The following is a 17,435-nucleotide window of genomic DNA, read 5'->3' as shown; positions in this document are numbered from 1 at the left end:
GTAGAAGCAGAAGCCATTCTGCTGAGAAACAATCATTACTTTTGTAGAAAGGCAACAGAAAAATGTCTTTTGATTAAGATCTATAGTCATGGTGTGTTATAAAGCCTTTTGGAAAGGAAAAATAAAAAGGAAGAATGGTTTCAGTCTAAAACCCAAGTAGGAGACTTCATTAGCAAACATGTCCTTTTGAAAACCAGGTCTCTCTTCAGTGTGTGGAGCTTTGCTCTCAGTGCAATGCCTGACCTCCATTGGAAATTGCGTATTTCTGGGGCAGCTTGTTTCCCAGAAATCTGGAAGTTTTGGTTCCTTGGAGTACGGTGTGTCATCACAGTTGCGTTTTTACCTAAAACTGAATACATCAAATGCAGCGTTTGTCTGGGCCTCCATCTGAAATTTGGCATCTTGATTTGTGCTTTTATTTTTTTTGCAACTTAACAAATTATTTTATTTTATTTTATTTTATTTTTTTATTAGAAACTATGCACTCCAGAGGACAGTGGAATGCTTTTTTTTTTTAAATATATGAAATTTATTGTCAAATTGGTTTCCATACAACACCCAGTGCTCATCCCAAAAGGTGCCCTCCTCAATACCCATCACCCACCCTACCCTCCCTCCCACCCCCCATCAACCCTCAGTTTGTTCTCAGTTTTTAACAATCTTTTATGCTTTGGCTCTCTCCCACTCTAACCTTTTTTTCTTTTTTTCCTTCCCCTCCCCCATGGGTTTCTGTTAAGTTTCTCAGGATCCACATAAGAGTGAAACCATATGGTATCTGTCTTTCTCTGTATGGCTTATTTCACTTAGCATCACACTCTCCAGTTCCATCCATGGTGCTACAAAGGGTCATATTTCGTTCTTTCTCATTGTCATGTAGTACTCCATTGTGTATGTAAACCACAATTTCTTTATCCATTCATCAGTTGATGGACATTTAGGCTCTTTCCACAATTTGGCTATTGTTGAGAGTGCTGCTATAAACATTGGGGTACAAGTGCCCCGAGGCATCAGTACTCCTGTATCCCTTGGGTAAATTCCTAGCAGTGCTACTGCTGGGTCATAAGGTAGGTCTATTTTTAATTTTCTGAGGAACCTCCACACTGCTTTCCAGAGTGGCTGCACCACTTTGCATTCCCACCAACAGTGCAAGACGGTTCCCATTTCTCCACAACCTCGCCAGCATCTATAGTCTCCTGATTTGTTCATTTTAGCCACTCTGACTGGCTAGAGGTGATATCTGAGTGTGGTTTTGATTTGTATTTCCCTGATAAGGAGCGACGTTGAGCATCTTGTCATGTGCCTGTTGGCCATCCGGATGTCTTCTTTAGAGTAGTGTTTATTCATGTTTTCTGCCCATTTCCTCACTGGGTTATTTGTTTTTCGGGTGTGGAGTTTGGTGAGCTCTTTATAGATTTTGGATACTAGCCCTTTGTCCGATATGTCATTTGCAAATATCTTCTCCCATTCCGTTGGTTGCCTTTTCATTTTGTTGGTTGTTTCCTTTGCTGTGCAGAAGCTTTTTATCTTCATGAGGTCCCAATAGCTCATTTTTGCTTTTAATTCCCTTGCCTTTGGGGGTGTGTCGAGTAAGAGATTGCTACGGCTGAGGTCAGAGAGGTCTTTTCCTGCTTTCTCCTCTAAGGTTTTGATGGTTTCCTGTCTCACATTCAGGTCCTTTATCCATTTTGAGTTTATTTTTGTGAATGGTGTGAGAAAGTGGTCTAGTTTCAACCTTCTGCATGTTGCTGTCCAGTTCTCCCAGCACCATTTGTTAAAGAGACTGTCTTTTTTCCATTGGATGTTCTTTCCTGCTTTGTCAAAGATTAGTTGGCCATACTTTTATGGGTCTAGTTCTGGGGTTTCTATTCTATTCCATTGGTCTATGTGTCTGTTTTTGTGCCAATACCATGCTGTCTTGATGATTACAGTTTTGTATTAGAGGCAACAGTCTGGGATTGTGATGCCTCCTGCTTTGGTCTTCTTCTTCAAAATTACTTTGGCTATTCGGGGCCTTTTGTGGTTCCATATGAATTTTAGGATTTCTTGTTCTAGTTTCGAGAAGAATGCTGGTGCAATTTTGATTGGTATTGCATTGAATGTGTAGATAGCTTTGGGTAGTATTGACATTTTGACAATATTTATTCTTCCAATCCATGAGCAGGGAATGTCTTTCCATTTCTTTATATCTTCTTCAATTTCCTTCATAAGCTTTCTATAGTTTTCAGCATACAGATCTTTTACATCTTTGGTTAGATTTATTCCTAGGTATTTTATGCTTCTTGGTGCAATTGTGAATGGGATCAGTTTCTTTATTTGTCTTTCTGTTGCTTCATTGTTAGTGTATAAGAATGTAACTGATTTCTGTACATTGATTTTGTATCCTGCAACTTTGCTGAATTCATGTATCAGTTCTAGCAGACTTTTGGTGGAGTCTCGGATTTTCCATGTTTAGTATCATGTCACCTGTTAAAAGTGAAAGCTTGACTTCATCTTTGCCAATTTGAATGCCTTTGATTTCCTTTTGTTGTCTGATTGCTGATGCTAGAACTTCCAACACTATGTTAAACAACAGCGGTGAGAGTGGACATCCTTGTCGTGTTCCTGATCTCAGGGAAAAAGCCCTCAGTTTTTCCCCATTGAGGATGACGTTAGTTGTGGGCTTTTCATAAATGGCTTTTAGGATTTTGAAGTATGTTCCTTCTATCCCGACTTTCTCAAGGGTTTTTTTTTAAGACAGGATGCTGAATTTTGTCAAATGCTTTTTCTGTATCGATTGACAGGATCATATGGTTCTTATCTTTTCTTTTATTAATGTGATGTATCACATTGATTGATTTGGGAATGTTGAACCAGCCCTGCATCCCAGGAATGAATCCCACTTGATAATGGTGAACAATTCTTTTTATATACTGTTGAGTTCGATTTGCTAGTATCATATTGAGAATTTTTTCATCCATATTCATCAGGGATATTGGCCTGTAGTTCTCTTTTTTTACTGGGTCTTTGTCTGGTTTAGGAATCAAAGTAATACTGGCTTCATAGAATGAGTCTGGAAGTTTTCCTTCCCTTTCTATTTCTTGGAATAGCTTGAGAAGGATGGGTATTATCTCTGCTTTAAAGGTCTGGTAGAACTCCCCTGGGAAGCCATCTGGTCCTGGACTCTTATTTGTTGGGAGATTTTTGATAACCGATTCAATTTCTTCACTGGTTATGGATCTGTTCAAGCTTTCTATATCCTCCTGATTGAGTTTTGGAAGAGTGTGGGTGTTCAGGAATGTGTCCATTTCTTCCAGGTTGTCCAGTTTGTTGGCATATAATTTTTCATAGTATTCCCTGATAATTGCTTGTATCTCTGAGGGATTGGTTTTAATAATCCCATTTTCATTCATGATTTTATCTATTTGGGTCATCTCCCTTTTCTTTTTGAGAAGCCTGGCTAGAGGTTTGTCAATTGTGTTTATTTTTTCAAAAAACCAACTCTTGGTTTCGTTGATCTGCTCTACCGTTTTTTTAGATTCTATATTGTTTATTTCTGCTCTGATCTTTGTAATTTCTCTTCTTCTGCTGGGTTTAGGCTGCCTTTGCTGTTCTGCTTCTATTTCCTTTAGGTGTGCTGTTCGATTTTGTATTTGGGATTTTCCTTGTTTCTTGAGATAGGCCTGGGTTGCGATGTATTTTCCTCTCAGGACTGCCTTCGCTGCGTCCCAAAGCGTCTGGATTGTTGTATCTTCATTTTCGTTTGTTTCCATATATTTTTTAATTTCTTCTCTAATTGCCTGGTTGACCCACTCATTCTTTAGTAGGGTGTTCTTTAACCTCCATGCTTTTGGAGGTTTTCCAGACTTTTTCCTGTGGTTGATTTCAAGCTTCATAGCATTGTGGTCTGAAAGTACGCATGGTATGATCTCAATTCTTGTAAACTTATGAAGGGCTGTTTTGTGACCCAGTATATGATCTATCTTGGAGAATGTTCCATGTGCACTCAAGAAGAAAGTATATTCTGTTGCTTTGGGATGCAGAGTTCTAAATATATCTGTCAAGTCCATCTGATCCAATGTAGCATTCAGGGCCCTTGTTTCTTTATTGACCGTGTGTCTAGATGATCTATCCATTTCTGTAAGTGGAGTGTTAAAGTCCCCTGCAATGACCACATTCTTATCAATAAGGTTGCTTATGTTTATGAGTAGTTGTTTTATCTATTTGGGGGCTCTGGTATTTGGCGCATAGACATTCATAATTGTTAGCTCTTCCTGATGGATAGACCCTGTAATTATTATATAATGCCCTTCTTCATCTCTTGTTACAGCCTTTAAAGTCCAGTTTGTCTGATATAAATATGGCTACTCCAGCTTTCTTTTGGCTTCCAGTAGCATGATAAATAGTTCTCCATCCCCTCACTCTCAATCTAAAGGTGTCCTCAGATCTAAAATGAGTCTCTTGTAGACAGCAAATAGATGGGTCTTGTTTTTTTATCCATTCTGATACCCTATGTCTTTTGGTTGGCGCATTTAATCCATTTACATTCAGTGTTATTATAGAAAGGTACGGGTTTAGAGTCATTGTGATGTCTGTATGTTTTATGCTTGTAGCGATGTCTCTGGTACTTTCTCTCACAGGATCCCCCTTAGGACCCCTTGTAGGGCTGGTTTAGTGGTGACGAATTCCTTCAGTTTTTTTTTTTTGTTTGTTTGGGAAGACCTTTATGTCTCCTTCTATTCTAAATGACAGACTTGGTGGATGAAGGATTCTCAGCTGCATAGTTTTTTCTGTTCATCACATTGAAGATCTCCTGCCAATCCTTCTGGCCTGGCAAGATTCAAAAGAGATATTGGTCACGAGTCTTATAGGTCTCCCTTTATATGTTAGGGCATGGTTATCCCTTGCTGCTTTCAGGATTTTCTCTTTATCCTTGTATTTTGCCCGTTTCACTATGATATGTCGTGCAGAAGATCGATTCAAGTTACGTCTGAAGGGAGTTCTCTGTGCCTCTTGGATTTCAATGCCTTTTTCCTTCCCCAGTTCAGGGAAGTTCTCAGCTATTATTTCTTCAAGTACCCCTTCAGCACCTTTCCCTCTCTCTTCCTCCTCTGGGATACCAATTATACGTAGATTATTTCTCTTTAGTGCATCACTTAGTTCTCTAATTTTCCCCTCATACTCCTGGATTTTTTTATCTCTCTTTTTCTCATCTTCCTCTTTTTCCATAATTTTATCTTCTAGTTCACCTATTCTCTCCTCTGCCTTTTCAATCCAAGCCATGGTCATTTCCATTTTATTTTGCATCTCGTTTAAAGCATTTTTAAGCTCCTTGTGACTGTTCCTTAGTCCCTTGATCTCTGTAGCAAGAGATTCTCTCCTGTCCTGGATACTGTTTTCAAGCCCAGCGATTAATTTTATGACTATTATTGTAAATTCACTTTCTGTTATATTATTTAAATCCTTTTTGATCAGTTCATTAGCTGTTGTTATTTCCTGGAGATTCTTCTGAGGGGAATTCTTCCGTTTGGTCATTTTGGATAGTCCGTGGAGTGGTGCGGACCTGCAGGGCACTTTCCCTGTGCTGTGGTGTACAACTGGAGTTGTTGGGCAGGGCCGCAGTCAGACCTGATGTCTGCCCCCAGCCCACCACTGGGGCCACAGTCAGACAGGTGTGTGCCTTCTCTTCCCCTCTCCTAGGGGCGGGATTCACTGTGGGGTGTCGTGGCCTGTCTGGGCTACTTGCATACTTCCAGGCTTGTGGTGCTAGGGATATGGCATATTAGCTGGGGTGGGTAGGCAAGGTGCATGGGGGCAGGAGGGGTAGGCTTAGCTCGCTTCTCCTTCCGTGATCCACTTCAGGAGGGGCCCTGTGGCAGTGCAAAGGTGTCAGACCCTCTGCCGGAAAGGTGGCTCTGCAGAAGCACAGCGTTGGGTGTTTGCGCGTAGCAAGCAAGTACCCTGGAAAGAATTGGTTCCCTTTGGGATTTTGGCTGGGTGATGGGCGGGGGAGATGGCGCTGGCTAGCACCTTGTTCCCCACTAAGCCGAGCTCTGTCATCCCGGGGCTCAGCAGCTCTCCCTCCCTTTGTCCTCCAGCCTTCCCGCTTTCCGAGCAGAACTTTTAACTTATGACCTCCCAGATGCTACGTCATGCTTGCTGTCGGAACACACTCCGTCCGGCCCCTCCACTTTTGCAAGCCAGACTCGGGGGTTCTGCTTGGCCGACAGGCTGCCCCTCTACCCCGGCTCCCTCCTGCCCATCCATGCAGCGCACACCGCCTCCTCGCCCTTCTTACCCTCTTCCGTGGGCCTCTCATCTGCACTTGGCTCTGAAGACTCCATTCTGCTAGTCTTCTGGTGGTTTTCTGGGTTATTTAGGCAGGTGTAGGTGGAATCTAAGTGATCAGCAGGATGCGCGGTGAGCCCAGTGTCCTCCTACGCTGCCATCTTCTCCCGAAATCCCTCGATTTGTTCTTTGACATTCAAGTTTTTTTTTTGTCTTCTGTAACAGAATGTGATGTTTGGAGCCAGAATGGATTGAAAATAATCTCAGAGGGAAATGAAAACATAATGTGATGCTATGTTTTGAACAAATATGCTTTTCCTAAGCCTTTTGGTGAAGGTACTGCTTTTCTGAGAGGCTTGGGGAGGAAGACAGATGTATCTTCTGGGAAATGGAACTGCTCTTGGTAAATGTGGAGCATAAATATGTATACTCAGAGAATGGCTGGCAGTGATAGGAAGTCATTACTTCCCTCACTTCAAATAAATCTCCTTTCAGTGGACTCTTGCCTGGACAGGGAGTGAAGCATTAAAACACCAACCAAACTAATGGTACTCCCACAGGAAAAAGCAGCAGGGGCTCACCCCAAGAAGGAAGATGCCAACTTTAGAAGTTTCAACAGAGCTGCCCCATCCTTGTCTTTACCCATCAGATACTCAGGTGTGTAGCTACTGCTGTCAGTGCCATCAAATGCCAATGAATATCTTCACCATTTGTCTTGACTCTAACATTAGAGAATTCTTTGTCTGTATGTGTGACTTCCAAAATGTACAAGAAAAGGCCACACTGATGAGGTTGCTAGCCTGGTGGAGATGTACACAGGTAGTTGCAGCGACCCTGCCAGTCTGTCTCAACCTCTTTTTTTCCTGCAAATGCTTCACTCTAGCATATTCTCTGTGAAAGCTCCATGTAGAGCCAGAATCCCCTGCATCAACTCAAGGTCATAAACCTGCCTTTTCAAATGTTTTCATCCAGATATTGTGAGCCACCTAGAGCTGCATCGGACCACACAACCCCTAGTCAGTTTGGCACAATTGAGGCATGAAATGTGGCAAGTCAAATTAAGGTGTTCTGTGAATGGAAAACCCACACTGGATTTCAAAGATTTAGTATAAAAATTAATGTAAACTATTCAATTTTATGTTGATTATATATGTTAAAATAATATTTTGGGTATGTTGGATTCAATACTATATTATTAAATTTAATTTCACTTTTTTTTTAGTTTTTTTTTAAATACGTGGTACTAGAAATTTGAAATTACATGGTGGCTCACAGTATATATCTATCGGCTTATGGTCTGGGATTATCTTGCATTTTGAGTGAGCTGACAAGAAGATGACAAGTTTCTTCTCCTTCCTAGGACTTAATGTCTTTTTCTATGATAAGGAGTGACAAACATTTTTTTTTTGTAAGGGGTCAGATATAAATCTTTCAGGCTTTATGGGCCACATGGTCTCTGTTGCAACTACTCAACAATAGTTTGATGTGGCAGCCACAGCTACCCTAGATGATAGAACATCCATTTGTTGATAAGTAAATGAATGGGAGAGAATGTGTTACAATAAAACTTTATCTACAAGAACAGTCAGTGGGCCAGTATTGGCCTGGGGGCTGTAGTTTCTTGTTTCTTGATCTATAAAAAATACTGATTTACCTAGGCCAATTCTCTTTGGACAGTAAAAGTACATTTTTCATTCATAGAATCCTTACTGTATACACATTTATGGGTTCAAGGATCTTATGGTACATGCAAATATCTTTGTATTATTTTTTGTTGGCATGTTATAATCCAACTATCAGATGATGAAGCTTGAATCTAAAATATTAGCACTGACATCTGGTATAATTCCCTTCTCTTTTTTTTTGTCTCTCCCTCCCTGCCTCCTCTCTTTACCTCCCTCCCTTCCCCCTTTCCCTTTTTAACCCTTTCTTTCTGTCTCTATCTCTGTCTGTTTCTGCTTTTGTTTATGTCTCTCTCTTCCCACTGGTTAGGCTGGAGTTTGTATGTTGTGGTGTTAGGAGACTGTAGGTGGTATTAGGATAGGCTTAGGTTGATCCATTCTCCCGAGGCTCAGCGAATATTAAAAGGTCTCCCTTGTAGTCCTGAACATCTTGTCTGAGATTCACTGTCATGTTAAATGAACACTAAGGGGTCTCTTGTCAGTCTTTGCTCTGGTGGCTCATTATGTGACCAGATGCTTGTCTAAGAGATTTATAGGGGTGAACGCATAATCCTCATAACAACCTTAGTAAGTAGGTATTATTATTCCATTTTAAAGATGAAGAAATTCAGTCATGGAGATGTTTAATACTTTCCCAGGATCATGCAGCTGGACAAGAACAGTACCCTTAACTAATGTGTTGTGGTGGGAATGCATGTGGATTTTGAAGCCAGAAAAATATGCCAAAACATCATCTGCATCTTAGTGGTGGCATATTTTTTCAAATTCCTTAATATATTTAAGCTTCAGTTTCTTCTATAAAATAGGGATAATATGTATGACCTGCCTTATTGTGTTTGGGAAATTTCAACATCTGCATTCTCAACATCAGGCCCTTAGCATATAGTAGATGTGAATAAGTCACTTATTTCTGAGTTGTATGTTGTCATTGTATGGTTTACCTGTACCAACAGGGAAGCAGAATGTATAGTGATTAAAAGCATGCACTCTAGAGTTAGACTGAGGGGGTTTGAATGTCTGTCCACACCAAAGGAGATTAGCCAAGTAACCTGGATAAGTCTGCTTCCTTTTCCGAATCCCATCTGCACAGTGGATGTGATGATATCAATCTCAAAAGGTGATATGAGCAGTTGATGAGGTCAACTTTATGAGGATTTCCACAGTGTCTAGACACTACATGAACAATTTTTTTTTTGATGGAGTCTGAATGCTTGCATCAGTCCATAGATGATACTCCTCAGGATTGTTGCCATCTCTGAGACACCAGTAACCATCTACGATGTTGGGAGCACAGCAGAACCATCTACAAGGAAATTCCTTTGGGCTTGGACTCCCCAAGAGTAAGGTCTTCTTTTTGTGGACTCCATCCTTTGGCGAAGCATACTTGCTTCTGAAACACAGTCAGGTGTCCTATCACCCAGGTTGAAGTATTCAGCATCTTACTTGACACTGACTCAATTCTATACAATCTGTCACAGTGTAAGGAAAGGTTTTACATTTGTGTGAACGCTTGTGATGATGTCTGTGACACCTGGAGTCGAACAGACACTGTTCCTGGGGTGCATTTTTCCAGAATTCAATTATTAGGACTGACATATTGCTAACATATTCAGCTATTAAAAAAAAAAAACAACAAAGTTTACTAATCTCAAATTTAGATTATTTTACTGAAATCTGTTGTTTCAGTTTTCCATTTTGTAAAAGAAATGTGCCTAGAATAGAAGCTACCACCTTACTGAAATGTCTAATTCTGGTCTAGAATTTAAGGAGCTATTTCACTTGTGGTTGTAGTTTCTGTTTTAATTACAGCTTCATAGAGAGAGCCTTACTGTGACTCTTTCTGAGTAGGCACTCCCCATGCCCACGGCCGGGGTAAGGAAGAATGTTATAATCATTATCATTATAACACACTAGGCTCTTCCCAGTGAATTTTTAAGCCTTTTGGGACAAAAATTTTAGTCTTTGCAGTAACTTCCCTCAATGGCAATGCAGCATGAAGTAATGGCTTCAAAGCATGAATTCCAAATGTGAAATGGGAATCAATTGTGATTTGTTAGCTGGGATAGGAATTTGTGGGAACACAAGTACATCGTGGGAAGCATATAATGAGGGAAACTTTCATCTTCTCATGACTTCTTTTGTATTTGTGCATACCTATACTTCCTGCACTTCACTGAATACAGAAGAAATTCCATTCTTTCCTCTTACCTTCCTAGAGACAAGAGATTATTTCCCAATCCTACCTCTAAAGCTCTCTTCACTATTAAGTGTTAGGAACTTCAGGGGTCTGTAGGAATATGACCTTTCTAAGAAATCAGTTTTCTCAGAAGGACAATTGGAAGATGATGCAGAGACTTAAAAAATGGTCCAGTTATATGACACTGACAGTTGTTAAATGTCATTATCAAGACCAACACTCTAATGTAGATGATTAAGTTGAGGCTATAAAATGTCAATTAAAATTTATAAAAATTGTAAGCATTTCTCAATAAAATGTCATGCATTGGGAGATATCTAATGTAGGCATGCATCCATATAATCTAGGTTAAAACCAACTTTTCAATTTCTAGAAATAAGAAGTAATTGACTTTGTGGATACACAAACCTCCTAAGTCATGGCAAATATAATGATGTAATGACATATGTAATAATTAATTTAGAACTCACATTACTTGCCAGACACCAGACACCACAATCCACTTCTCTTCATGTTTCAGGTTGGGCTTCCCAATGATGGTTGTCTCCTGCACAGTTGGGATGTGTTACCTCCTTGTTGCTCATGTCGTGATGGGATGGAATTAACAGATATACATCGTTTGAAGACTAAGGGAAACTTTATCCATCACCAACATCAGTAGAAAACTGCCCCAAGACCACTCTTGGGAGAAGAAAAGGTGCTCATCATGGGGGTGCTCTGGAGTGGAAACCTTTGGCATCCACACTTATTCAGGTGAATGCTAGAAAATCATGGGAAATACAAGATAACTTACTAAAGATTCCACTACAAGAAAATATGTATATTTCAAAACAAGTCTTGCTATGCTCTGTAAGAAAAGACACAAATGCAATATTCGACTCCAAGTGGCTTGTACTGTTTAACTTTCAGTTTCCTGAGGTCATCAAGAGTTTTTTTATGTAATCATTTTCCATGTTAAAATAGTCTGCATCTCTGTACTCTTTCTGGGAAAAGGAAAACAGTTTGTAAGGAAACATTTTATGTATTGAAAAAATAAACTGTAACTTGACAAAAGGTTTAGAATTAATTAGTCTCCTAGCTTTTTAGTAGTTTACATAATATAAAATTATATTTTATCCATTTATGTTTTTCTCTGGAGTTTTTAAGTCATCAATTACAAGTGTAGAAATTTGACTTGTAAGATGGTCATAAGTGCTTTTAAAATAATATTTTACAATTTAACAGCCTAGAATAATAAACTTGAGTTTTGAAGGTGGTTCAAGCTATTTCCATTGATTATCACAAAAGTGTGGTTAATACACCCAGCTGTGCACACTCCACAGGACTCCAGTGGTTCAGTCAATGTTTATTAAATGCTGGAATGCTTTTTTGTGTGTGTGTGTGTGTGTGTGTGTGTGTGTGTGTGTGTGGAGTGTTACATGTGAGACAAGGCTAGTGAGAACAAAGAGCAAGATAGGGCAGCATGCTTCAGCTGAGGTCTCATATGCTCTGCTTAGGCAATACCATGGCTAAACCCCAGACAACTGATCTCTCCTTCAGTTTTTGTCTACTGCATCTGATTGCTTGAGATGAATATGTTTACTGGGGATTCTTCTCAGAAGTGGTAGTTGTATGAAGTGTCTGATTTAAAAAGTCTTAAGATCCCCAGGGCACTAAGTACTGGAAAGTAGGAGACCTTTATAGTTGCATTTCTGTCCCTGGCATCCTCAGGATGAATGTACCCTTTCTACAGTTTGGAATCTACAATTTTTAAATGGCAACCTGTGTCCTCCATGAGAGAGTTTCTCAGAATATGCCCTTTGGATTCATAAGCCATCTTTGAATTCTTTGACAGCAAAGGTGACATGAAGCCCCAGTTTGTTTTAAAATCTGGTCTTTGTCACATAAAATGCTGTGTGGCACCTGCCTAAGTGCTCCAGAGGAGCTTCCACTCCTGACTTTCCAGGGAAAGAGACCTGACAGCTCTACTAGCTCTTGGTCCCTTTCCACATTGCCTTACTGACACCTAGATGTCCCCAAATTCTTTCACCAAAAGTCACTGTCTTCTCTTCTCCTGCATATTTCCATGCCTGGTGGTGGTGGTGGTGACTTCCTTGTGCCCAGCTGCTGCTTCTAACTCCTGGCTCTTCTCTGCTCCTTCAGCATCTACTCCCCCATGATGCCACAGCATCCATCTCTTCACCTCCCACCTCTCCTCATTGATGCCACCCTCAGTCCTCAGTCACTCCTTCTCATTCTTAAATACCTTTGTCTCCTGACTCATTTATTCCTCTTCACCTTACTCCCTCACCTTCTCAGAATTCCTTATTTGGCATTCAAGCTTCATTACATCTGAAGTTGGTCCCTGGTAACTGCCTCTTGAAATATTTATCTCACATATCTCTCCCTGACACTTCTTGTCACCTGCTGCAGATCACCACCCAAACATATCCCCCCATTGATGCTTCCAGTGCATCAGCCTCTCCCCCTTTCTAACTTCCCACATCAGTTCCCTCCTAGCTCAGTTTTCTACTTCTGCTCTTAAATTAAAAACTGCTCTTAAATAAACTGCCACTCCTCTGCCTTTTCTGGCCCTGTGTCTAATAGTGCTGAGGTAATTAATCAGTTAAGATGACAGGTTTTACCTAAAATAGAGATCACAAGCATCAAATGGGCACTCAATGCTCCTGGTTCATTTCTTGTATTTTCCTAGTACAGCAGAGTCCTGGCTGGAAACACTTGGGTGCTCAAATTGGGTAACTCAGAGGGAATTTAACCAGTATGATATGTTCCTTCAGACTAGTGGGAAGGTGAGGGAAGGAAATAGCAGAACCCAGAAATGCAGGGAGCTGGATGGCAAGGGATCCCTAACAGAAGCTGTGATCTTCTGTAGATGGTTACAGCCAACAAGAGTCACTTGCAGGCTGTGGGAATTACCTTGATTTCACTCCCATTCTTCTCTGTAATTTCCAATGTCCTTCCCATTGGGTAAAGCCAGCAAAAGCCAGAGGAGGAGAGGAACTGTTGTTGTTTACATAGGTCAGCTCCTGTGGACAGAGTAGGACAGGTAGCATGGAAAGTATGTTTGGGGGAGCAGATGGAAGGTACACTACTCCATTCACCATTTTTGCTCTTTAGCAGATGAGAAGTTCACATCTGCAATGAAGGAGACATTGAAAGTTCTATCAGCTCTCCTGTCATCAGGAGACAATGCAAGTTTGTCCATACTCTGTCCTGATGCTGTCTCCAGAATTAATAGGTGGATAATCCAAAGCTTATTAAACTCTGTTTCACCATGATAGGAAAAGACAACATTGAAGAGACAAACTGTATCTTCACTATAAATGTTGAACCACACAGATGTTATCCTTGTAGAAGTTGTTCTGATACCTCATGCATGAACCCTTCAGTGTCACCAGGACCATGAGGAAATAAATGCTTTTAGAGTCTGAATTCACCATGAAAATCAAGATGAAAATCTCTTTGCTTCCTGTCACATATGAGGATTCTGAACTTGCATTAATAGCTGTGTATTACCTTTGATAGATACCTCACCCCAGATATATTCCCAAGGCCACATTCAAGCATGAGTGGAGGAAGTGGTGTCAAAGCAGCAGACATAGCTACCATAGGAATCTGAGCAACTTTCTTCAGTTTATGTGTGCCTTCCAGACATGCTTGGGCCCAGTTTCCTAACTGCCACATAACGGAAGACCAACTTTGTGGATCAGTTGGTCAGATGACACTTTATGATGCACAGCTCAACGTGCCTGGTCACACTGCTTCCCACCATCAGGTCCTCAATCTTTACTAGGGCCCAGTGGCAGCCAGAAGTTGCCTTTGGTGTAGATGAGTAGTCAGAAAAGCAAGGCATGGACTTTATCCAAATCCTTAGCGTCTACACTGTGATTCTCCCATTGAGGTTTGCCAATACCTCCCCTCCATGTGCTGTGGCATTGCTGAAGGCCCATGTTGCAGGGAAACTTGCACAACATGGCCTTATGGAGGGGCTTTTGCTTTATTTTGTCCTCCTCAAACCATGCAGCCTCATGAAGGTTGGAGCAGCTCCTCCAGTCTATTATATGTTGCCTATAACATCAAAAGAAGGCCAAGAATTGTGTTTTGTAATCTGTATGAATGTGATTAATGTAACAATTTGTCTCTCACTTTGCAAGGTAATTTTAAATGATAAGTTGGTGCTAATCTCTGCCAATTCTATCAGGATATTGTGTTTCTTTCATTTTGCTATCTTGGTGTGGAATGGGGAAACTTTAAAACATAATAAGGAACAAACTTGGAGATTCTGATAGTTATTTGACACATCCATCGCAGGACTCATTTTAGAGCTGGGAAAATAGCCACTATACCACAGGTTCAACTACTGTATGGACTTAGCTCAAGAATGCATCCACCACTGGACTTCCATAGGCCTCTACTTTGGTGAATCAGATGGCATTTTGACTGCCAATTGCAGAAAATTAACACCTAAAGATGGAGATATAAGTTATTTCTTTTCACCAATGCACAAATCCCCTGATAAATGGCAACAAATGGTTTGTGCTGTTTCCCTGCATTCCTCTGAGGTAAGTGTGAGGGGAGACCCTAAACACATTCTTGCCTGTATTGCAATGTTCTTTCTTAAAGAGACGTAGTCTCCCTTCAAGGAACACGCTCAGGCCTGGGAAGTGGTTGAGGTTAATTCTTCTTAATGATCCTTGAGTTAGGGATTTTTTCCACTTTTATGTGGGAAGCTGCTCATATAATTCATTACCATGTAATTTGATGTACGATCAATTTGCTTTTTAGTATAGGTCTCTGAAGCTTACCGTAAACTGTGCCTACCTTTGTAACAATGAAGCACTACCCTGGTTTCTCCTGTCTTGGGATCCCATTATTCTCCCTGGGAAAAGAAGACTAAATTCTATTATTGTGACCCCCTACTATCATCAACAGTTTTCAGAGGACAGCTATCCCAGGGGTTTTGAAGGACACTGATGCCCTCCTCCACAACCTGCTGTTGTTATGCTTCAGTAGGCATGGTAGGTCATGCACGAACACTCTGAGCCTTAGGACTCATTTTTCTATATGCCAAGGATTAACCAGTTGTGCATAGAATTACCTCTTCCAAGTGCTCAAGCCAACACATGAAATCTCAAATTTTGAAGATGGCGGCATAGGAGGACGCTGGGCTCACCGCACGTCCTGCTGATCACTTAGATCCCACCTACACCTGCCTAAATAACCCAGAAAACCACCAGAGGATTAGCAGAACAGAACCTCCAGAGCCAAGCGCAGATGAGAGGTAGTAGGGCGAGGCGATTTTTTTTTTTTTTTGGTAGAGCCCCTCCTGAGGAAACCAAGACCCTGAGAAGTGGCCAAACCTAAACGCTTGTATATTGGGTTGAACAAGGAGAAGCGACAGTGGACGGCTAACTGAACTGCGTGAGGAAGCTAAAGGATGATGAGGATTTTAAAACCAACGAAACCAACCAACCAAGATCTGTTCTCCTCTAGAATTCTCTCCACTTCTCCTCCTGTCCTTGAGGATAAGAATGTCACTCCCCTGGTGGCATAGGAAAGACATGGTGGGGGGCGCTTCCAGGGAGAAAAGGAGGAGAGTGCTCCGTGCATGCTTCTTGCACCTGCTGGGCAGGAGGGTAGGGGTGGGTGGTTTGCTTGCTTGTTTGCTGCTACTTTTTGAAAGCTTCTCTAATGTTTCCTTTACATCTAAGTCTTCCTTTCCAGTTTGGCTTTGGACAGGAGGAAGGCAGGCCACATGTTTTTCTGACATGGTGGAGAACGAAGGGTAAGATGAGTGCGGGCCCGTGCGTATTCTTTTCCGTCAGTCATGTGCCGTGGTGAGTGGAGCATCAGCTCTTGCCAGATGGGTGTCTCATTCCTCCGTGAACCATCAGGCAAGATGTCGGGCAAACACACACAGGGAGACTAAAGATATGAAGAACGTAGAGAAGACGGGCGACACGTGCCCGAGTCTCCAGAGCGACGATTTCATCCAGGGCACGGCAACGTCCAAGGTTTCCGGACACCACGTTGACAGACGCTTTGGTGCATAGGTCACTTTGAATCTACAGTGCCACCTTCTGGTCCCATTAGCACGTTGCCTCTGGCTCACGTGAGCGAGCGGTGGTGTCGTCGCGCAAAGAGACTGTGGGACTCGTCCTGGGGTGGAACTGGGCCAGAGAGAGGGAGGGACACTGCAGCTCATCGTTGAGCTTCAGGTGTCTCTAAGAGACCGAGTCTCTAAAGTACACTGAGGCACAGGGCGAACCCCTCGCTCGTGGCTGGCTGGATGTCTCTCTATTCTTTCGAGGGGTGGATATCTGTGAGTGTGGTTTGTTTACTTTCTGGACAAGGCGAAAGAACCCTGAAACAGGAAATATTGGCACAAGGGGTCTGGTGGGATGGGAGGATGCGGGTCAGTCCACCTACCAAGAACACGGGAGGATCGGGCGTCTGAACAACCAGGCGGAGAGAGGAGTTTAGCCTCGGTCATCACGGCAACCGGCACCTCAACAGAAACCACAGAAGGTGCCCAGGACGAACTGCGTCACAGGAGCCAGCGTGGGCATTGCCCCACTACCCTCAGCCCTCAGCCCTCAGCCCAGGAGCAGGCAGCAACTGTTGTCTGGGTCCAGGCCTCGCCCCACTGCCACACAGAAGAGGGTAGGAAGGGCGGCGAGGCGGTGCGTGCTCCACGGAATGGCGGGAGGGAGCCGGGGTGGAGGGGCAGCCTGCTGGCATAGCAGAGCCCCCGAGTCTGGCTGGCAAAAGCGGAGGGGCCGGACGGAGTGTGTTCCAACAGCAGGCGCGACTTAGCATCTGGGAGGTCATAAGTTAAAGGCTCTGCTCGGGAAGCGGGAAGGCTGGAGGACAAAGGGAGGGAGAGCTGCTGAGCCCCCGGATGACAGAGTTCAGTTTGGTGGGGAACAAAGGCGCTCGACAGCGCCATCTCCCTCGCCCATCCCCCAGCCAAAATCCCAAAGGGAACCAGTTCCTGCCAGGGAACTTGCTCACTCCTCCGCCCAAACACCCAACTCTGTGCTTCTGCGGAGCCAAACCTCCAGCAGCGGATCTGACTCCCTCCAGCTGCCACAGGGCCCCTCCTGAAGCTGATCACCTAAGGAGAAGCAAGCTAAGCCTGCCCCTCCTGCCCCTGTGCACCTTGCCTACCCACCCCAGCTACTACGCCAGATCCCCAGCACCACAAGCCTGGCAGTGTGCAAGTAGCCCACACGGACCACGACACCCCACAGTGAATCCCGCCCCTAGGAGAGGGGAAGAGAAGGCACACA

General features: G+C 42.6%; 1 protein-coding gene across 1 annotated transcript in view; it reads left to right on the top strand.

Moving 5' to 3' along the window:
* Positions 1-11,366, top strand: part of OCA2 (OCA2 melanosomal transmembrane protein) — a 496,949-nt gene extending 485,583 nt beyond the window's left edge. Inside the window, exon 24 of the mRNA XM_078447715.1 lies at positions 10,664-11,366. Coding sequence (XP_078303841.1) covers positions 10,664-10,748 — 85 coding nt within the window. The 3' untranslated portion in view covers positions 10,749-11,366. The remainder of the gene's footprint in view (positions 1-10,663) is intronic.
* The last annotated feature ends 6,069 nt before the right edge of the window (positions 11,367-17,435 follow it).

This window comes from Panthera onca, chromosome B3 (assembly GCF_046562875.1).
Source record: "Panthera onca isolate mPanOnc1 chromosome B3, mPanOnc1 haplotype 2, whole genome shotgun sequence".
In the NCBI taxonomy this organism is placed as follows: Eukaryota; Metazoa; Chordata; class Mammalia; order Carnivora; family Felidae; genus Panthera; species Panthera onca.
This window is presented reverse-complemented; position numbering and strand designations above follow the sequence as displayed.